General features: G+C 36.9%; 1 protein-coding gene across 3 annotated transcripts in view; it reads left to right on the top strand.

The window, feature by feature from the left end:
• EYA4 (EYA transcriptional coactivator and phosphatase 4) overlaps positions 1–23317 on the top strand; it is a 156015-nt gene that overhangs the window by 64645 nt on the left and 68053 nt on the right. For all 3 annotated transcript variants that reach the window (XR_003535437.1, XR_003535436.1, XM_027690695.1), the window contains exon 3: positions 14796–14845. Coding sequence is in view for 1 of the 3 variants with exons in the window: in XM_027690695.1 (XP_027546496.1) it covers positions 14796–14845 (50 nt within the window). In the remaining 2 variants the exon portion in view is untranslated. The remainder of the gene's footprint in view (positions 1–14795; positions 14846–23317) is intronic.

Here is a 23317-nt window from a genome sequence, read left to right as displayed (position 1 = left end):
AATCTGAAGTGATTTCACATAAACAGAGATTCTGTATGTATTATATATATTTATTTGCACACAGGCATAAAAAGGTGCTTTTGTGTGTTTGCATAAATTTTTGGACAGTTCTTTTTATCAAGGATTTTCTTATGGATAAAATGAATTATCTCATGATGAGATTTTTGCTGTACTTAAAGTATTTGCACTCCTATTCCAGGTGAGCTCTGCATTCAGTTAGAGCCACAGCTAAGAACCAAATGTACATGTTGCTCTAAACATTCAAAATGTTAGCTGTACTGAAGCACAGTTTAACTTGATTGATACTTGGATTTTAAAGCAAATAAGGACTAATTTTTGCCTGTGGCAAAATATCTTTGAAGTTTCATGCCTGTGCTGAGGCTGGATCAGCAAAGAGATAGGACTGGGGCTGGGACTGTGACCCCGTTGGGCTTGTCAGGTTGTGATAAATGGGGGAATCTTTCTTAACATTCCAGGATCAAGTTGGGGAGACAGGAGAGAAGGGAGGAGGGTCAAAAGATGCAGGAGACTTAGCATGTTAAACCGAAAACAAAGGGCACTTGCTTGTTTGTCTGAAGTAGAGGCAAATGTGGGAACTCTTGTGGGAGAAATTACTGCAAATGCATTGCAAGATACTTTATTGTTATCCCTGACCATTGACTTTGGTAGATGAAATTCATTCTACACTATGAAGTTGTCTCTTTTTACTTCAGTTTTGAATGCTTTCAGAGTTTAGGGAGTCTTGGTTGTTATATTTTCCTGAATTAAAGAGGTTTTTTATTTAATGCTTGAGATCGTTATATAAAACCATCCAAAATAAATCGGAAGAACTTCTTATTCTAAGCAATTGCCTGCTGGCTAAAGAATTTACTGTAGGACAGCAAATATAAACAAAATGGTATGAATTTGGAAAAAAAATAACCAACCAGTTAATTAATTGCTCCTGGAAAGCTATTTCAACTATTTTGTTTCTAAAACATCTTTAAAATTAAAGAATACTGTAAAATATTTTTTAAATTATGTGATTTAATATAACAATATTAATAATAAAAAATAAAAATCTGTTTGGATATACTAAAGATCAGTAGTGGGATAAACCAGTCAAATCTTCAAACCTGAAAAAAGAGACCAAATTGACTTATATGTGAGATGAAATATGATCTATTAAGTGGTTCTTTCTTGTGGCATGAAAAATATATTATTAGCTGATGGTTTGAGATTTATTTACATATTTTATACTGTAAATATAACTATTCTGACTAGTGTTAGGAACTATAGCATAAAGCAAGTGAAAAAACCAAAAATAATATTCTTTCTAATTGTGAAACTATTGTTACTAGTATACAAGCAAATGTATGTTTTATCCCTGTGAATAGATAAAATTAATAATTTATCTTTTTATGATTAATTTCTCTGAATCAAATTTTAACTGTGTGATATTAATAGGAATTTTAATGAATGTTGTTTTGTAAATGTTCATTATTATTAGAATAATTAAATTTAAATCATATGTATGAAAAGTACTCTCACTATATAGGATTATGCTTCTGTGATGCTTACTAGCCTATGGTAACTGTTGTGTATATTATGTGCATTATATTTTCCTATGTATTTATTAGAAAGTATTTTATCTGTGGTTTACCTTTGCTAAATTATTTTTTTTTTCTTCTACCCTTAAAAAAAAGACTCACTTCTTAACAGCATTTTCTTCCCTTTGGTTGGCATGTTTCAAAGGCACTGAAAATTAACCAGGAACAAATTAAATTTGGTCCCATGATGATACGAGTGCATGTGAATAGGTCTTTAGTTTATATCCACTCTTTGTGAGATTTTATACTGCAACATTGCATCCTTTTATCTTTCCTCTAACAAATTATTTTTTTCACCAGTTGGACAACATCTGGGCCACAAAAACCCAATTATTTTGTTTTGACCAGAAAGTAGTTTAAGCTACAAATAATTTCTTGCATCCTTCCTCTGATAGAAGTAGTTTGCCAAAGTTCTTGGTTATCTGATGTAGTTTATTAATGTTACAACAGCTGCTAGAAATTGTTGCTGCAATGCTAAACAAATCAGCTTAAGTAATGAGAAAAGACAGAAATGTATGAAACTAAGAAAAAGCACAGTTGTTCACTTTAAATGTCCAGGAGATTTACTTGTTAGTTTTCTAAGCAGAATGTGATGTAAATTTATTATCTTTGTCTTTCACTTCTTTCCCCAGTTTTGAGCACACTTTTGTTAATAATTTGTAACACAGTCATTTGTATACACTTTAGGTAGGTGGGTTTAATTGGAATAGCCTCAGTGCATTGTGCAAAAAAATACTAGTGTTATACAGTTAGCTGATGCCTTCAGCTTGGGATATTTTCAGACCAAATTATTTGTTCGTATTCAGGTTCTTAGATATTATCTGTTGAAAAGTCAGATATTTATGGCTGAATATCTTTGATCTACTACCAGAAGAAAAACTACCACAGAATAGCAGAACAGGGTTTTTATTTTGGGGGGGTTTGTTTTGGTTTTGTTTTGTTTGGTTTTTTTTTAGTTTTATTTTATTTTAGTAGTGTTTTAACATAATTCCCATCTTTCACAATGCCTACAGGACTCTGCCAGCTGTTAATAGGTAGGCAGGTGCTGAGCTAAAATCTTGTTCATATTACATGCTCATATTACCGTGTTCATCCTCCTTTCAACCTGTCTTATTGCTCTGTCCACCTGTTGCTTCTTGGCATTAATTGAGCGTCCTGTCCTACAAAGGCATCAAATGCTTACTTTCATTATTCTGAATTGTTTCATCAACAATAATGGGCCGAACCACCGTCATCCTTTAGACCTAAGCTTAAATCTTTGTAGGTTTGTCCCAAGCTTGACAACTCTTCCCCTCAGGGTTGTTTTTTTTTTGCTGAAGCACTGAATACAGCATCACCTCAGCTGTAGCTATTACCCTTGCTGCTATTGAAGCAAGGTGAAGGCATCAGTGGAAGCTCACGCAAACGTAGGTGGAGCTGGATCATACTCTGCAGTCATTGCAGTTAGTCACCAAGAGCCCGTTTGCATTCCCATGTCTCTGTACACGTACTCAGAGGTACGCCTGCCTTTCAGAGTTGTGAAGGAGCACAGTGAATAACTAGTATTGTTTCTGACAAAAATAATCAACATTTAGAGCAGTAATTTTCCTTTTTTCTTCTGTCAGACATGCTGGAGTTTAATTGGAGCTGAAGAAACCAACAGTCTGGAGTGATTCTTGCCTGTCGCTACAGTCAAGCCTCCCCTTTTCCCTGAGCTTAATCACAGCAAAACTGCTCAGTGATCAGTTGCAAGATCATTTAATTGAATTTGATATTTTAGACTGTATACAGGTCAGGATGTGGAACTGAATTGCATTAATAAAGAAGTCAGATGTTCTTATTTATCTGTGAATAATGGTCAGTTACATTTTCTCATCTTTTTGATACTCTCTGTCACAACACTGTCCATTGAATACAGTTGTCTCTCCTGAGAGATAAAGAAGGATCTAAAAGACACAGAAGTGACTTTTAGTCACAAGAGTCCTTCTTAATAGCTACACACTAAAAAGTGTACTGAAAAGCTGCAGTACACCACTAGTTTTTCTCCTTTTCTGAAGGACATGTACAACATTACCTCTCATTCTGTATAGCATATATGTGATGGACTGGTCACACAGCACGGATTATGCTGGCAGACACTGCAGATAATACACTGGTCTCCTACCATTACATCTGGCTCATACAGCCATAGCTACATAAGCTTGAGTAAGACTAACAATGAAGAAAAGTTGGACAAAAAGTATCTGAGCAAAATTTGCACTAGTGAACAGGTGGCTAAACTTGGAAGAGCTTGTGCTTACGGTTTTGTCTTGACTAATTCAAACCTCAACCTAGGAGTTTTTTTGGCTTGCCAGTATACCAAGTTGTCATGTAGCTGAATCCATATACAATGCTTTCAGTGTCCCAAAAATATTCCATCCCATTCTATCAGACCGTGATCTGAGTCAGGTATTCATTCATTCATTCTTAAATGGGTTGTACTTTGATGAAGACTTCAGTGCTTGAAAACTAATTAGTACAAAAGTCACATCAAGTCAGGGTATTGTAAATACATTAGATCTGTTTTTCCTTTCCTGAGCTTTTTGAATATCATTCAAACCGACAATCCTTGTCTTTTAAGTCCCTTTAGCTCTGGGATGAAGAATGCAGCTGATGACTGTGCTTCTCTGAGACAGAGAAGATAGTGAAACTGGTGGAGTTTTAGACATTTCGTACTTAAAACTGACCCAGCATCGGTGGGTGAGTTCTCAGTGAAGCTAAGAAACAGGATATTGTTGAGCAAGAGTAAGGCACATTTCTGGGGAATGATCTCTTTTAACATGAGGACATAGCAATATTTATATTAAAAATATGGAAGACAAACAGAAGACTACAGGGAGAGTAAAAGAACTTCTATACTAAATCAGAATATTTTACATATACGTATTTCATCATCTGTGGTGAGGATGGGTATTTGACAGATGTGTGATCATGTTGGTTACTGCAGTTAGGCATCAATATGCTCCTAGGTAGAAACCAGGATAGTGAAGAACAGAAAAGAAGAGATGATGGACAAGGCCATTTGTTTAAATTTCATCTAAGTGAGGGATGGAAAAGCTGTGACAAGTGTTCTTTGATCTCAAGGGGAAAAACAGATTATTTTCTGATGAGGCAAACTCTCAGGAAAGAAGTTGGCTTTTGTTCCTGGAGAGGTCAGTGTGTAAGCTCTTGGGTTAGCTAAGGGAAAGCTGGATTCCAATGAGACACCAGAACAATGAAGTGCCTTGAGGCAGAGATACTTGATTTGTGGTGGAGTAGTCAGCATTAGCAGTAGAAATACACTGCACTGTTCCTCATACAAGATGGTTTCCACATGAAAAGAAAACAGCATGTTTTATTATGCTTTATGGCACAGTACTATATGCCTTTAACAAAATAGCCTGAAGTATTTGCATGATGTATTTGCAACATGGCCAAGTAACCACAGCCATAGGAACATTAACTTTTGAACTTCCTGACTTTCATTGCTTTAAATCTCAGCTTCAAAGTTTACTCTTTTTTCTTTGCATTTGTTGGCCCTGGTTGGTTTTGAAAAGCAGGAGGAAAGAAAATAAATTCAGGTTTTCTGAGGAGGCACTGAATTTTATGCATATAACAGAGATGATTCGCTAGTCCTTTGAATATTAAATGATAACTCCAAAGCAGTTTTGATATGCCTAGTTTGCTTATGATATTTCTGTGGAGCTGAGTAATCAGAAGATTAAATCTAGAAAGCATTGCGCAGCATGGCTCTTTTCCTGCATTTCAGTATGTTTTTCTCCTGAAAAGAGATCAGTGGCATCTGGGAATACTGAGATTTAAAAAGCAAACACTTTAAACTAACAAAAATGGTGTGATTGCAACAAAAATGGAGGAGGTCATGGGAACATAACTGAAAACAGTAAGCATTTTAAAGAACAGTATCTTCTAGCTGATTTCCACTTTGGAGATACCAGGAGGGCATGGAGGGTATAGTTGCAGATTCAGCTGCACTGAGACATTGCCTTGAAAGGGCAAAAAAAGGCCAAAGGCTTGTCTTTAGATTAGTGTAGAGGTTTTTTTTGAGAGAGAGGAAGGGAGAGAGGGATAGGAAATTAATGTGACAGAAAAAAAAAGGAGAATAAGAGATAACCAGTGTTAGTGCTTCAGTAGTTTTCTCTGAATCTGAACTGGATGACAAATGAGCTCCAGGCTTCTGGAGCTTCCAAACCTTGTAACTGCTGAATGGAGAGCTAATGCCTTCCTCCCCTCCCCTCCCCTCCCCTCCCCTGCCCTGCCCTGCCCTCCCTCCCCTCCCACTCCTCCCCTCCCCTCCCTTCCCTTTCCTTCCCCTCCCCTGCCCTCCCTCCTTCTTTTCTTCAGAGGGAGCCAGGCTGATGGCCCATTCTCCTAGCTGAGCAGGGAAAAAGTGTTCTGTGAACTCTGAGCTATTAGGTGATCCAGACTGAAACAAAAATGTCATTGTGGTGTGGCATTTGCCCTGACTGACCCACCAGTTAAGGGAAGGCATATTTCCTTCTTTCATAGTACACAAACAAAAAGAAAAAAAGAATGCCAGTTTTTCCCACAGTGCATGCATAAATGCTTTTCAAAATGTAGAAGTTAGTACTTTACAGGTTCCAATTGCTTAAATTATGACTTGACCGTTACACCCTCTGATGTTTTTAGTGCATTTGTGCCAAAGGCAATTTAAAATGTGTTTTTAAAATGTTTGCAGGTATAAAAGAGTTTAAAGAAGCTTAGAACTCTGAACTGTGTGAACCCATTAGTCATGTTGCAAAAACAAACACGTAGGAAACCCTTCCACTAGCAAGAAATTACCAAGAAAGGAATGTTTAGTCCCCAAAGATAGCATATGAATGAGAAAATTGAGGAGTTAAAGTTGTCTCAGATTTTATGAATTCATGTCATAAATGTACCTTAATGATGCCTTCGTTCTCTAAAACATCTCAATAGAAGCATAGTTTTATATTGGATAAAGCTTTCTGATTTATGTTGCACAAAGGCTTGTGTCAGTGATAAGACTGTGCAGTGTGCCCAAAAATCATTATAGGCCCACTGAAAGTCTGAAAAAGGCACTTACCTGGATTGATTAAATTCCAATTAACTTTAATGTGTATGCACTGTGCACACCAGCAAGTGGTCATCATTCCAGCCTGGTGAAATAAGATCTAAGGGAAACGCAGCACCCCTTTGAAGTTTCTTGGTCTGTCTGTTGGCTGGTTTCTGGTTCATCCACACTATTCTCGGCAGCAGTTTATACAGAAAATCCAAAACGTTCTGAGTGTGATGAAGAGTGTTACCTCAAAAAGTGGAAGCATTTAACAGATTAGTATATGCTTTGTAAATCATAGCTCCATCTTAAAATTATTAGAGTCAGTGACTGGTTAAAAGGAACTGAGGCTTTAAAGCATGACACTTTCACGGGAGCCATCTCTCTCCATTGTTATAATCAGTGTTTGTGACAAAAAGGATTTAATAGAAGATGTCATGAGACATGCAGGCCCTCACTCTGTGTCCCTCACTCTTTGGCAGCACTATTCCATTTTCTCAGTGCTTCCCCACTGCCTGCCCTCTTTAGCGTAAGAGGAGAGTGGAAACCATTAGTCATAATTAATCTTGGCATAATTCTAGGTCAGGTGAAATAAGACTGTATCTTTCACTTAGATATAAAGGAAGCCTGGAGTCACAAGCCTAGACCAATTTCGATGCCTGAACTGTAGGTATTTAATACTAGATGTATCCCTTCTGGATTTTTCATTGCAAGTTTAGATGTACACCACATAGTGTTGCAGACCAGAGTTATTATTGTATTAGTCTGGGAAGAGGTAGGGCAGATGGGGGTAGCAATGATACCTTTTGTGAGAAATATCTCTAATTAAAATTTCAGAGACGGCCAAATAAAGTGAAACAAAGAACTTCATTAACAGTGTGCTGAGTGCACCGGACTCGTGACCAGGTCTGAGCACACTCTGAATGGGAGGGACGAGCCTTTTTAAGACCTTTGATTTACATAACCACTCCCTCGCTCCTCCCATGCCAAGCTTCGCTCTTTTCTTCCTTAAAAGGTAATATATAGTCTTCTTGCAGTCCATGGGTTGTTTTAACCAACCTATCAAGTTGTTTCCCTGTCCCCGGCCACATGGTCCCCTGGCAGTGAGCCCAGACTGGTCTTACTGCCTTACATACTTTCGGGCCCGCCTTCACACCTTAACTGTAAGTAACAGTGAGTAACTGTAAGCAACCCCGTAAGCAGAAGAGTGAGCAGCCCACCAGTCCTTGGCCACAAAATGGCTCCCCAACTCCCCAAATAAAATGACCTCCAGGTATCTCGGCACGAGGCAACCATGGAAACCCCTGCTTGTAATAAAACCATCTTATTCATTTCCTACACCTTTCATCATGAACAAATCTGTCTTTGGAAAGGTTTGCATGAAAAATAGAAAGAAGTGATAGTGGAACATCAGTGACTTCCCCTGTTCCCATCCCTTGCTCTCACCCTTGCACTGTACTACACGTTGTAAGCCCCCTCACAGTATCTACGGTGTTCTTATTCCTCAAGGGCATGGAAACATATCTGATGTCTTTTTTTAGGTCTCCTCTACTGTGCTACATAAAATGCAAAGATCAGCATCATCAGTCTGTTTCTATACTCAAAACGTTTAAATAATTTGCCCTTTACTTTCATTGGAAAAAAAAAAATCAGCATATTCAAACCTCAGTCTATTTTGGTTAGAGTTGTCAATTTTAGTTGATGGCATAACTAACTCTTCATTACTAAGAAAATGGAAAAGACCATTGAATAGCTAAGCCTAGTTTAGATGATGAGCAGAAAAGTTGTTTTCACTGAGGACTAGCTCATACAGACTTTAATTTAAAAAAAACAAAACCAAAACCACCCTCCCAAGAAAAACCACAAAAAAACCCCAAACAACCTTTTAATAGTAAATTTTAAATTAAGTTAATTGATGTAGCATGTTTTTCCACTGCAATTAGAACTCTTGTTTTCAGGTGACAAACCTACTTCAGGCTGTGATTCAGTTAAAATGCAGCTATATACAGTCTTTGCACTGTGAAAAATAGGTGGCAAAAAAATCAATTTTCTATTGTTTCAAGTTCTTTCAACAGTAACATCAATGTTTGTGTTTTTAATTAAGTCAGAAACCTACTTAAAATTTAATGGTGAGTATATAGTATTACATTTTCGTAGCCATTCTGATTTCATTCCATATTACATTTTAATACAAACTTTATATTATATAAATTTATTATTATCACAAGGTTTAAGTAAGTGTAATCCTTATGATATCTATGGAAGAGGAGCATAACAGAATTATTGTGAAAATTTCAGTTCAGAATTTGGGATTATTTAGAATTATTTTGAGGTCTTTCTGTAGATCTCTTCAGCATTTGATTTTGCAGAAACTTCACTAAGATTTTGTCTTCACCGGACATACATAGTTGGAGTGTTACTTGAATTTAGCCATCTAAAACCTGCTTCATTCTCAATAATATATGTTGTTTGGTTGTTTGATTTTTTTTTTTTAAATCAGTTTGAAAGCATATTTATTTTCTGGATGACTATACTTTGTTACTAAATTCCAGCACTGTACCTTTAAGCTAGCCCTTGCCCTGTTTTTGTTGGTCAAGCAAATGTCATTATTTGTTTCATGGTAGCCATGATGTCATGATAGCAAAAAAATAATCTTTGTTATGCCAGGCGTTGTATAGACAATAAGGTTTTTGTTGCCAAGATGGTCATAAAACTTCATGTAAACAAAAACATCGAAAAAATGTTTGAGGGGAATGACTTTTCTCTACTATTCATTATCATATCAGTGTCACAAACATCCTGAACCATATTCTTCTCATATATTTCCATTAAATTGTTCCACTGCATGCCCCATCCTGTCCTGGGGACATTCTACGGACATAGTCCCTTCCCTGAATAGCATGTAGAGGTGGGTGAACTTTCAACGGAGTAATTTACTGCAGGGAGTTGTCTAGGCATTAGAAGTACACTTATGCTGCCCACACTCCAGATCAATCACACAGACTGAGCAAGCACATAGATGGGCTTTGAGATGTTGTTGGGTCTGCAAAATGTACTTTTCTTTCTTCATTCTTGTCTCCTTCATGTTAGAGGCTCCATAGCTCTACCACACGTAGCTGCCTGCTCTAGGCCCAAAGCGTTGCAGACTCTACTACTCTACTCAGCACTACTGCACGCCTGCTGATTTGAGGGATGCTTAAGACCATATTTGATGCAGTAGGTGAGGGAGCAAGACTTTTCAGCTGTAAGTGTTAGGAGCGGTTTTTCACCTGTGTGAGAACACGTCATAGAGCAGAACTGTTTCATGGTTTAACATATAGTGTAATGAGGTCCAATAAAATCATGTTAAAAGATGTTAATGTTGCAAAGAAAAACATCAGAAGCAAGGAAATGCCAGAATTAATATGGCGTGGAAATCCAGCTTCTTATGCATTACGGTGTAGATCTTATTACCGACATACTAAGCTTTCCAGAGGATGTCTTCTTTTTGCAGTGAATATGTAGTTAGATTTTTCATGTTCTTCAGTCTCTCTTTGTTAGACATGAAGCATCCAAAGTCCATACTTAATGTCAAATCATTCCTCATGTAAATATTTATCATATGCCTGTATTGAAGTTCTTCTGTGATTAATGAATAAATTCATCTCTTTTTCACAGTGCCCTCATAGTATCAAACGCTTTTAACAGTGTTCATATTTGAAATCTGATGAACCAAGGCGAAGGCAGATATTGTACAAAATGTTGACTATTTTTTCCCTGGTTTGAGTCAAATGAGACCTTCATTTTTCTGGATAAACATAGCATTTATACACCATCTTCTAAGTTCAAAGTATAGTTTCCCAGCTTGGATCGTTAATTAGGTCTTCAGTGCAGCTGAAGTAGAACTAGTCCGTTGCTTTGGGCAGACTGGTCGCTAAAGATTTTTCTAATGATTTTCACAGGTATCTGATGAGTGGTCAGGCTTGTTTTTGTGATGTTAGTCCCAAATCTAGAGGAGAGGAGATCAAACTGTGCAGTGCTGTCTCATCCCAGCCAGCCCCAGTACTCTTCCACTGTCCACACTTCACCCCTACATTTGCCACATTTTTCACCTGCCTTCTTCTCTCCTCTAGTTTTGCCCCTGTGAAGAGCCCGTTCTTCTCTCATCCCCTGATTTCTATTCCTTCTCCCTGTTGTTTCCTCTCTTCCTCCCTGTATTTGAGTCTACAAAGTTTTTCTCTTTCAGGGTATTGCCTGAGTACTTGAACAGTGGGAGATGAAACTGACAGACCAAAGAGATACAGTTTTATCTGATAATGTCAAAGTTCCTGATGGCATGGAGTTCTCCTGGCACTCAGGAGAAGTAATCCTAAGGTTCATGCAGTACCAGCATCTTTGAGATTGGAGAGTATTCAATGCAGATAGGGTCTTCAGAAATTCAGTAGCCAGACTGCAACAGGAGTCCACTAACAGTGTGACAGCAGGGCTTTTAGAATCTTAAAAACTGAAATAAATTCGGGCACCATTTCACAAAAATTATGGTTCCTGGGTATCTGAACACCTTACTCTCTCCCACCCCCTTTCAGTTTTGGGATTTTGCCTCCAACTTTCAGGTGCTAAAGCCATTCAGCAGCATAATGGCATGACATGTTTTCAAAAATATTTGTATGTACGGATTTTTAGCTGAAGCTTTCCAAACATTTTATAGCAGGCAGCCAGATGAGTTCAGTGCAGTTTGACAAAATTCAAACTGAAACTGGTATCTTACTCTTATGAATGATTCTTAACGTGCATATAACTAAAATGGTGAGAAAACCTGTGTAAACAGAGGGGGAGGGGAAAGGAAAACAGAGCAGGAGTAAAGAAAAAGGTTCTTTTTCTCATTTAACACACGAGAAGGTAAATAATAAATGTGGTGTTAGTGAAAGTTAATTATTTTGAAAACAGTCAGCAAGCAGATTAGGAGGTAAAACAGTACAGCTGAATACAAAGGAAACAACATTTAGTTTTTGATCAAAATTTTTCACAATGATTTTCTGTTCACCTTCAAGGGTAGCATAATTTTATGAATAACAAAATGTGTTTTGCTACTTGAGTAACCTTAAAAAGAAATGGTGTGCATTCCATATGACCACTTGAAAGAAAATCACATGCCTGTTCTTCCTTTAAGAAATAACATTTTTATTTATTAAATTTTTTCTCTCAAAGAGGGACCCTAAAGATACACAATGAAGTTTACATTTAGTCTCAGAGGAAAAGACACGTCTATACTCTGTGCTTCTGCTGCACATTTCTTAGATAATAATAATAGATGAACTGCTTCATCTGTGTGTCATGCTGAAAACCTGAAATATTCTTATTTTTTAAAGTATTGTGTTTTCCTTGCAATATTCGTAAATAAAAAATACTGACTTCCTGTCCCACCCAAGTTTGTTGCATCTCACAGGAGGTGAGTCTTTTTGATATAATTGGTTAGTGGCTTTTCTGCTACTCCCTTTGAAGGTATACCAGAATTTATCAGGGCTTTTAGTTTGTTTGGTTTTGGTTGGTTGGTTTTGTTTTGTTTGGGGGGGGTGGTGGTGTTTGGTTTTTTTTTAATGTTTACAACACAGATAAAGCATAATCTTTCAGACATTTCAATTGCTTTGTAATGTTGGTCAAAGCAAAATGCAGTAGTAGAGTGAGCAGGGGGAGGACAACTCATCTGTGAGTACCCAGTTACTGCTTAACTGAGAAAAAGAAGCACCTCACATCCCTGCACAGATAAACCAGGGGTCTTATATCTTGTATGTTAAAAGTGCTCGGATAATGCTAGCGTTTGGTTGAACTATCTTTGGGCTTCTGTGGTAGTTGCCCACCACAGGACATGCTATCATTTTGCAAAGTTAGGGTGGTGGGATGTGCTGGGTGACTGTCAGAGTCTCCAGCAACTGTTTAAGATCAGTGGTTAAACTTTCCTGACCTGGGCAATGAGATCTGTGCCCCAGTGCAAATGTGACAGACAGCGCGTCTGGTGGCAACCACGGATCAGCAAAGAAATTGGAAAAGGAATCTATAAATGCCAGTAAATTTAACAGCAAGGAGATAGCAAAAATATCCTGAAAGTGAGGAGATGTTAAAGGGACATGGAAAAAGGAGCTCTTCTAGGGTTTATACTATATCTCTATGAGGAATATATCTATATTTTAATTAATTTTTATTATGTTATTATATTTTATATTTTATCGTTCTAAATACATTATATTTTCAATTATTTAAAATTATATTTTATATGTGAAATGAAAATATTATTTTTCTCGCCAAATCCTCTGAAGCTCGATTGAGATAAACTGCTTCTGAAAGTACACATTTCCTCTCAAGGAAGGGCTGTTGTAATTTCAGTGTGTTTAAATGGTTTTGAATATATTTTTAACAGTTCACTGTGATGTTGACACTCAGTACAGTAATCTGGATAAATATTTCTCGTTTGTATATAACACACACTGAAGACATTTTTTGTGGTACTTGATCATGTGGTTATATCTGAAGTATTTTATTGTATTTCACATCTTACGTTACTTTAATAATAATGTAGTGAACATAAAACTATAGCAATGATATTTGCACCTGAGTGTTTATGAAGTAGTGTCAGTGAGGTTTGGGTTTGTGTGAGCCTTCACTGTGTCTCATGCTGACCTACTGCACGATCTCATCTCTCTGTAGCACGCTGTAACTAATAAGTCCATGGAGTTGCAGAGTAGAAACAGTAAAGAAACAATCTAAGAGGAGGAAAATTAGAAGGGCTGAAAGGGAGTAACTGGATAGGTTGAAAAAAGTTTGTAGTAAAAATCACGCAAAATGTAATTAGAAGTTCCTTTGTGTTTCCTACTTTTTTAATGTTTTGGATGACACTGTTACAATAATAAACACAGATTTAAGTTGTTATGGGAAATTTTCACTATTGCTACAGAAAACTCATTTTTGTGAATAACCATGTATACGAACTTATTGGTCTTTTTCAGTATCTACAACGCAAATGAATAAGAGAAATGACCACCTGTAGAATAATGCTTGTACTTAGACATCTGTGAGTGATGTTGCATGGCATTCAGTTGAGGTATTTAGGGAAAATATTAAGCATTAGTGTAATCCTTTTTTCTGTTGGAGTTGGTGAGTGTAATTTATCAGTAGCTTCAATAGAAGTGACTCACAGTCACAGGGTTTTTTTCTGTAAAGTAGCAGAAAAGTATGGAAGAGTCTCTTGATTCAAGGCATTCAATTGTCATTGAACATGCTGGTTGTAATGCGAATGGTTTTCGTATTGTGTCAGTCACATAATTTGAGTCCTAGTGACTATGATGCTTCTAGATGACTTTAAAAATGGAGCTTTGAAACCTCCCACACAGCCATGGATTCTGCATTAACAAAATGGTTTTTTCTCTGCTGAAAATACAAGTGCTTTAGATTACCAGAAGGTACAATTAAATTTTGCTGGAAATCATGAAGATCCCAAAGAGATACCTAGTCTGCAAGAATACAATTTTCTATTTTTATTTGACAGCAATGGATTTTATCACCTTTAATTAGCCTACAGCAATGTATTGTAGAGGTCAAATTGGAAGTAGAAATACCTTTTATGTACCTACATCTTGCAAATATGAGTGAAAATGGTGTGAGTGTTCATTGATGCAATAGGAAGATATAGTTAACATACAGTTAGCAGATTCACAAAATGAAAATTACCATATGAATTTATTCATATTTAACTAACAGAGCACTTTGCCCTAGAACCTGGTGTTTATTATTGTGAGCTTTAGCCGGAAACAGAAGCAATATCAATTGGAAAAACATTTCTTGGCCAAGCTGAGAACAGTATGGCTTTCTCGTTTCCAAGTGGGGAACCTGGTTCTTTGGTTTCTTTGGTTTCTTTGTTCCTAGTTAAGACTACTCCCAAGCTATTTTAGCTGAACATTTTACATACTAATGGAGCCTGGGGAAGTGCAGTTGGCAGCTGTTCATGGGATAATAATGAAACACACTGTTTAGTACTGCATACTGCTGCTGTAAAGCGCGGGAAGTATTCTATAGAGATCATGGTGAGCAGAGCAGGATCCGCTTTAAGTACTGTAAGTGTGTGAACTGTGAGCAAGGAAGTTGTGTTTCACTTGAGAGTAACTGGCACTCCTTTGCTTTTGCAGGTAAAGAAACCGTGTACAGAGTCAGATGGTTCAGAGACGCAGAATCCCAGGTACGGTACCGGAGGGCAAATGCCAGCTGACTGCGGCACAGTGGCAGAGCACGAGGCAGAGCTGTGCTGTGGATATGTAGCATCAGAACACCAGAGTCACATTTTGCAAAGAACGAATGGTTGAGTGAGTTTTAATGCTTTTCACTCTGGAGGGGGTTTTTCCCATCAAAGATGCAGCCTAGCATCCAGGTAATTGAGTTTAGATTATGTCGTAACACAGAATTGTGCTCTTCAACTAAAAAAACACAAACTATTAAATAGCGTAGGGAAATCTGTGCAATCAAATCTCAGTTTCTTAATTTATCCCTTTTTGGCATACCTGAGTCTTGAAGTTTATTGAAAATATAGTTTATTTCCAGTGCGGAAAATTAATTCTTTATTTGGGAAAATTCAGCCTTACCAAAACTTCTTTGTTTTCACATCTGAAAAACATGCTGTATTCGTAAGCTGGGAAGAAGCCATACATTTGTTAAAAAGCACAGTCTTTTCAAATACAGTTTTTCCTAATTTCATGTGGAAAAAGGAAATGGATTTAACTGCCATATTTTGCACATGTATGTATGAATATGGATAATTTTGAGCAGGCAAAGTGGTAATTGTTTTAGATATGCTATTAAGCATGCATGTTAATTAGTAAGCTGTTGGGCTACAAAGGATAGTTTTCTCAGTTTTTGGTGGTTTGCACTGCTTTTTGTCTTTGTCTTGTGTCTGTTTAGAAGACCTATTTTAATTTCACAAAAACTCAGCAGCTTTAATTAGGAGGAAACAGCCACAAAATAAACCCCATATTTCACTAACATTGTGATTAAAACTCAGAAAAGTCAAATAATTCAAGGTTTGCCCCTCAAACCCATCCGTAACTATGTCTTAAGTATGCTCCTGTTGCAGCAGGATCCTCTGGGGGTCACCTGCAATATCCAAGGCCATTATAGTATCTGTGACTTGAGCTGTACTGTGCACCATCTGAATTTCTTTGATTAGCTCATATCAGTTGTCTTTTCATTTGGTCTAGTAAGAACTGAATGTATGTAAGGGAATACACAATTCAATGTCCAAATAGGCTTTCAGTGAAGTCAGTATCAGTTTTGCCCTGGACTTCAGTGGAGGTATGGTTTACCCTTCTGTCCTTGTAACTTTCAAAATGAAAAATGAATCTGCTGTGCTACTGCTTTGTATTAAAATTTATTATAAAAAGCCATGCTCTTTCTGAGTATTTTGATGCTGTGGAGAATCCCACCTTAGCATAACATTCATATATGTGCATGGTTTTAAGTGTCGTGCTTGTCCAAATGAGACTGTTATATCCCAAGCTTTTAAGAATTATGAAGTCCATAGTCTGATGTAATTTCATCAGAGTATGATATTGAAACAAACCTGTGGACTGTCATTATCTCTGCACATTATGAGCTGTAATTAAATTCTTCATACTAAGTCTGAGGAATAGGATGCTTTTTTTTCCTCCCAAGTGCACAAGTGAACCCATATTACCAGGCTAAATCTGGTAGTTTCATTTTTTAAGGTGCATTTACAAACAAATGCTTTTCAGGTTTTTGCTCTGCAGCCTCAATTTGAGGATATATCAGATAAAGTTGAAATTATTGTTCCTAGCCTGAGCATGTGCAGTGCTGTGTATACAGCCTGAAGTGGGATTTTTGGTCACAATGTGACTTTGGTCTTGGAGGAGAATCTCTGACAGACCTCGGGCTGGAGCAGCGCTAGAGGGCTCTGTGTGGCACTCACACTTTGGAGCCTGGAGCAAGGTAATTCTTCTCTAAACACGGCATAAGTGAAAACACTGCACATAAAATGAAACATCAGCATAAAAATGAATGCTGGAGACACACAGCCTTACAGAATAGCTCCTGGCTTGGGACCTAAGGCCAATATCATTCATTTATTTAGCTAGCTTTATAGTCTGTTAGTTTTGGATTTGAAACTATTACAATAAATGCAGATGGAAAGTGTTTTTACAGTAGGGAAGTAATTAAATTGGGTGTGGGAACTTTGTCAGGAGAATTCTTCAAGTGACATGTGTGTATCAGCAGATTCTTTGTCTTGCTTGGCCTGGGTTTGTCTTCTAGAAAGAAACATTTAAACTGCAGATGTGACTGGCACATTTTTTCAAGGGATGTATTAACGTATGCAGCATATCAGAAAATGCTTTTCAGAACTAAACAGCTATACATGCAGTGAAAATCAACCTTGCCAGCATTTATTTATAGAACGTGGTTGTTATCTTAACAGACAGGTAAACTGCATAGATGGAAAAGTATCTGTAGTTAAGAATTGAAGTTGTGGATAGGTGAGTTGTGAACAGAAAAGGAAACATGCATGACTCCTTAATATCTCTGACAGGCATTTTGATTCATAAACGACTTTGTCTTATAAATTCTGTGTGAGTTTCTTGGGAGTTATTTTTGCCAAATCCCTATGAAGTGGTTGTGAATACTTCCTTTTATACCTAAATGGTGGTGTTGTACCTTATTGTGGTGGTATTGTGGCTGTATCAGTACTATGGCATTCTTTCTTCATAATTTTGTAGTAGAAATCAAATTCACCCTGTAAGTCTAGTGGCCGTCCAGTCATCCAAAATGCTTACAGCTTTTTGGAGCTGTTGATGTGTGATAAAGAGGCGGTGACTGGTTGGGATTTGCCAACTGTTGTACTACAAGTCTGGACAAGATAGGAGAAGCATGGTTGACAACTCTGGCATGCTGGCCCTGTGTCAAATTCACTAGTGAGGTTAGGAAGAGAAGTTCCTGTGTTCAAGGCCTGTAAATATACATTGCTCTTGATTTTCTTATATGATGGGTAGCTTTAAAATGGTATCATTTCTGAGTATGCTGAACAGCTCCTACATGAAACTTAATGTCATACAAGAATTCCTGAAGTCTAGTGCATTGCTTGAAAGCTAGTTTGTTTGCAGTTATCAACAACCTTCCTTTTTACATAGGTAATCAAAAAAGCCATTTTAACAAGGGAGCATTTTGTTGCCCTAAAACTTGTAAGCTACTCTTACAACATGACACAAGACCTTGCTGTGGAAATGAGTTAAAACGCTGGAATATGTATGATTCTGAAGTGAGTAAAATGATAAATACCAAGTTCCAGATTCCTGCTCACACTCAGCTACTGCATGTTCAATTTGGCCACACATCCTAAAGCAGCATCTTTCTTTGAGACTACAGTCCGCCTGATGAATGCATCTCTGCTACCCCCAAATCCTCCTTCCCCTCCCACCAGGCCTGCCAGAGATTCCACTGTAAGACCTAAGTCACATCAGGAATTGAGATGACAGCAAGTATTGTTCTTTCTGGGATATAAAATGAAACATGGAGGAGAGAAGCAAGATGAGGGAGAGGAAGTCCTTGCAAATGAAAATTTAGCAGGGTTTTCTGCTGCTTCCTCAAAGTCCACTGATTACAGGAAAAAAAAATATGTTTTTTATCCTTTGGAGAGGATGGGAGACTCTGCAGAAGAATGAGGAGATTTTTCTAACAGCTTAGACACAACTCCTTTTTTTTCCTAAGATGGTAAAGGAAAATGGCTGTGTATTTAATGTACTTTCCCTCTTTAAATTATGATTTTTATATTAGATATTTATATGTCTATAGGAGGAAAGGGAAAATTTTAAGATTTTGTCAAGTAGTTTTGTAAGCTTGAGATAAAAGTTAGTTGACAAATTACCTTATAAAACTACATAGTGATGTCAAAAAGACATTACTTGTGTGTTCTCAGAAGTGCAATGTATTTTTGTATTAGTAAGTTAAAACTAAGCACTACAGAGCAAGAATCCCTCCATTCTTGTTGCATAATTTTTACTACAGACCTGGGGATCCAGTATTTCTAGTGATATTCATTCTTACTGACTTATATACTAAAAAAACCCCCAAATTCTAAAAGCAAAAGAAAGGGAAAAGAAGCTACTCTTAAGCAAATACTCCCTTTCATAACAGTATCAGATACTGTAAAAAGAGTTTAAATCAGAGGCATTATAGTTACTGCATTAATACCAGCTAGAGTTTGTTCCTGTGTATTACTGAACTACAAATTCACCAGTTATGATCACTGGTAAATATTGAATCATATGCACAGATCTAGTTGCCAGATAAAGCAGCTATCCAAAAAATCACAGAGGGATTTTTTATGTGTTTAAAAAAGGTCTCCAGTATTTCAATTTAATATGGGTTTCAGTAAGGTTGTTAGCATAGATTGCAACTGTTCATCAGATGCACCCACGCTGTTTAAAAGTGCACCACATAGTAAGATTTAAAAGATATGAATTCCTGTCTCTCTTTCATTTTAAAAGTCTCTCTTCAAACTTCGGAATGAAAAATAGGCTTTCACATTTTCTTGCTGGTCTCATTTTGATACCTACTCATGGTTTTTCATTGATCAGGATACAGAGTGCATGCACATGTCCAGAGACAATTTTTGTCATTAATGCATTCACAAATAAATAGATGGTATTGAATGTCAGTGAGAGCTACCACAGTTTCTACATTATGTTCACTTGACCAAAGTTTGTTTCCTCTGCAATTTGGGCACACTGTTGTGTATACAATGTTCACTATACTCACTGTTTCTGAGCTATGCTAATACTGCATGTGTGCATTACCGAACAGTGTATCCATGACCATCCATATATTTAAAAAAAAATGAAAAGACAAATAACATATGTCTTCTGCATCTTATTTCAGACAACCAGATCATCAAAAGTATTTAATTCTCATCAGTTTGAACTGTGTAAAGTAAAGTGAGATTTCTTTCCCTGACTAATTCCCTCAACAGCACCTTTATAGTGTTATCTCAGAATGATTGTGGTGATGGTGGATTCTTTCAGTCAAGCTTGCCCATATTTGCCAGATCCGACATTGTAACTCCTCAACCCAAATCCAGGCTTTACAGGCAGATGATAGATTCTCTGATGAAACTGTCATGCCTTTCCATGACTGTTTGAACACAGTTGACCCTCTGAATACCAGTTCCTAGTAGAGGGAGACCAGCAATAACTTCCCAATCATTTGCAGTTCAAGAGATGAACAGTATTACTGTTACATGGTGAAGAGGTGCATACAATTGAACTGCTAAGCCGGAGAAGCCAGGAATAGCTATGGAAATTGTCATTACAGTTTCAGCAATTATAATAGAAAAAATAAACAGTTTTGTGTGTGCAGTAAAAATGAGCAAACCAGTCTACCAAGCTTTCATATGTGTTGTTTAAATGCATTATACTCCTTTATTTTCTTCCCATCCATGTCTTAGAAGTTTTTTAGAAGGTAAGGGTTTGTTGTCTGTTGTTGTCTGTTGTAGCTTTTCTTGGATAGAGGGTAATGCTTTTCTGAGTCAGGAGTAGTGTTGTTCCACTGTATCTCATACTGAATAATCTGTAGATCACAGTAGCATGGGTTTCATTTGTGAAAATGAGATATTGAGAAGGTCTCTGATTTAGACTTTGAAGGTGAGATTCATCTCATCCTGAAGTAGCTGTGTAAGGTAGGCACTTCTGAAATGCCATTTATCTGATCTTCTTTCTATTGACAGGAAAACAGCTTACTGTATCCCTCTTCTCTTGAGTAACCGTGTAAACTCCACCTGTTGCACTGCGGATTTATTGTAAGAAGACCAGCTAGATACACAGTATAACCGAAGGCAATAAAAACATTTCTTTTGATTTTACAGATTCAGCTTTTCTGCAAAACTGTTCAGTTCCAGAAGGGAATATATGCAAAAATAGGATTAATCTTTAGCCAGGATAAAACACTTTGTGACTAGCTCCTAGTATTTCTAGGGGCTTGGGGCAAACTATAAGGAGGAACATATACAGCAAAACAAATTTGCTATGAAAAGACAGAATAATTAAAGTTGAAATTGAAAGTTTGCCACATGTGATTTTGGGAACTGGAAATAAAACTAGTCAACAGGAGGGATAGTATACGTCTGTCAGAATATAGAATTCATGTCAGTGAGGCCACTGTAGTTATAAACTTTTCACCTAAGAGAAATGTTTGGCAAGATCAAGCCCATACTTCTCAGTCAAGACAGTGACTGGCAAAAACATATAACAATTTTCCAATTTTAAAATAGTTACATTGTGGAATAAGATTTCTCATAAAGGCCGCATTCTGGGACACACAGGCTTAGCTTGCAGAGAATGTTTTATACAAATCTGTTACTTATTAAAGGTTTGGTGCACTTATTTAGTCTGCATGCCACTTAGGCAGTTGGAATCAATCAAAATAACATGGTTAGGGAGATGACTATGCACAAAAGTATAACTGAATGACATACAGCAACCATGACAATTGCACAACAGTTGCTACAAGAAGTATGTTGCCTTGCTATGTGAATTGTATTTTCAGGCATGTAGTTTTCAGGCAGCACAAATCTTTCCTATTTTTATAGAGTAGTCTGTGTGGTATCTCTTCTGCTTTCTGAACACTGATGTTCTCATTCATTAACTTTACAAATTCAGTCTTCTGATTACCCAAGGCCTATTGAAACTTCTCACTGTCTGCCTGTCGGTTTTTGTTGGCTCTGGATCAGGCCCCCAAAGAGTTCTAAAAATGTATGTGATATATTTGCAGAAATTACAATAATCTGTTTAGAGTGCAAATACATGGTAACTGATGACATCACAGGGAAGTATTTTAATGGTTTATATTAGCAGATCCCTGTGGCTTACAACAATAAAAGTAGTGTATTTTTTATATTTCATGTCTGTTTCAAATTCCTGGGGTTTTTTTGTTAAAATTGGGCATAACATATTTTCTGTTATATTAATAATAATTTTTCCATGTGATCCCAAGCCAGATCATGTCCGTGTTAAGACTTATTAACCTGAGTCCATGGTGGATCACATTTGGAATAAATGAAAGCAACAAAACACAGGAAGTTGTGAACATTTTTTTTTTAAATTTGTATCACCAAGTTGAAAAAAAAAATGGTAGTGAATGTAAGTTGTAGATTTTTCAAGATCAAAATGCCTTGTGATTTTTGAGTCTGCTCAAGAGAACATTTCTGCATTTCTGTATTAATTATTGTATCCATTAAATTTTAATAATTTTCATACTTTCACTAATGTCTTGGATATGGTAAATACTGATTTTGAGTGAAAGAACATAACCTAAGGTTATACCTGTAGATACTTTTGCTTAATCCAGTAGTTTCTTAGAGCCTTATCCTAAAATTTAACTGCATTTTGAGCCATAAAATGACAGTATTGGTTCTTCTTACATGTGCAGCACGTATAATCACAAGGAGAAGAAGCTATTTTTTTTTCTCCCTTGGTCTGTTTTTGCTTTGTCATATCACATTGCAACAGAACACAGGAGAACTAATTCAGACTCCATTCCATCTTCTTTGACCTCTTGGATACTCTAAATGTGTTTTAGCATTGGTGAGCCTGAATAGTAAAAGTATTTTATTCCACCTACTTTGCACTTCAAATCTAGTTGAATAAATTCTTAGAAGAATGCAGACAATGAAAAAAAATGGCCATTTCCCCTATTTTGAGGTTGGTACAGGTTGCTTGTTATATGAATCATCTTTTTCCTCAAATATTTTTAAGTGTCATTTATTGGGTAGACGTTTCAGAACCTTTTCAGACACATTTTAAATACCATCAGTCAGTCTATGTATTCAATAAGCATTTAACTAACACCATGCAGTTAGTACACTGTGCTAGTATTTAGTACACCAGAAATCACTTCTTTGCCATCCTACTAGATCCTGAGCAGTCATTAAAGAAAAAATATGTAGGAAATAAGAATAGAATTGTCAAGATTTGATCCCAGCTGGCAACTAAGCACCATGCAACCTCTCATTCACACACACCCCTCCCACTGCCAGCCTGGTGGAATGGGGAGGAGAAAGTAAAACTTGTAGGTTGAGATAAAACAGTTTAATAATTGAAACAACGTAAAATATAATAAACATAGTAAATAATAATGATAATGCAAAAAACACCCAACAAACAAGTGATGCACAATACAGTTGCTCACCACCTGCTGACTAATGCCAGACCCCATTCCAGAAACCAGATAAACCCCCCTTCCGAGTATAAACTCCAGTTTATATGCTGGGCATGATGTTCAGTGATGCAGAATATCGGTTTGTCCCATTCAGGTCACCTGTCCCAGCTGTGCTCCCTCCCAGCCTTTTTTTTGCATATCTCCTTAGTGGCAGAGCATGAGACACAAAAGAAAAGAAAAAATAAAAGTTCTTAGGATAAACATGACTTAGCAAAAGCCAAAACATCAGTGTGTTATCAACATTCTCAAACTGAATCCAAAACACAGCACTGTACAAGCTACTGGGAAGAAATTAACTCTATCCCAGCCAAAACCAGGACAAGAATGAACAAAAAAAAATCCATATGAAAAGAGACAACTTGCAAATAAGCTAATTGAGACCACATGCAAATAAGCTAAATGCAAGTTTGTTTTCTTTTTTTCTAACATTTGCATCTTC

Source organism: Neopelma chrysocephalum, unplaced genomic scaffold (genome assembly GCF_003984885.1).
Source record: "Neopelma chrysocephalum unplaced genomic scaffold, ASM398488v2 Primary Assembly neopelma1_23, whole genome shotgun sequence".
NCBI classification, from domain to species: domain Eukaryota; kingdom Metazoa; phylum Chordata; class Aves; order Passeriformes; family Pipridae; genus Neopelma; species Neopelma chrysocephalum.
This window is presented reverse-complemented; position numbering and strand designations above follow the sequence as displayed.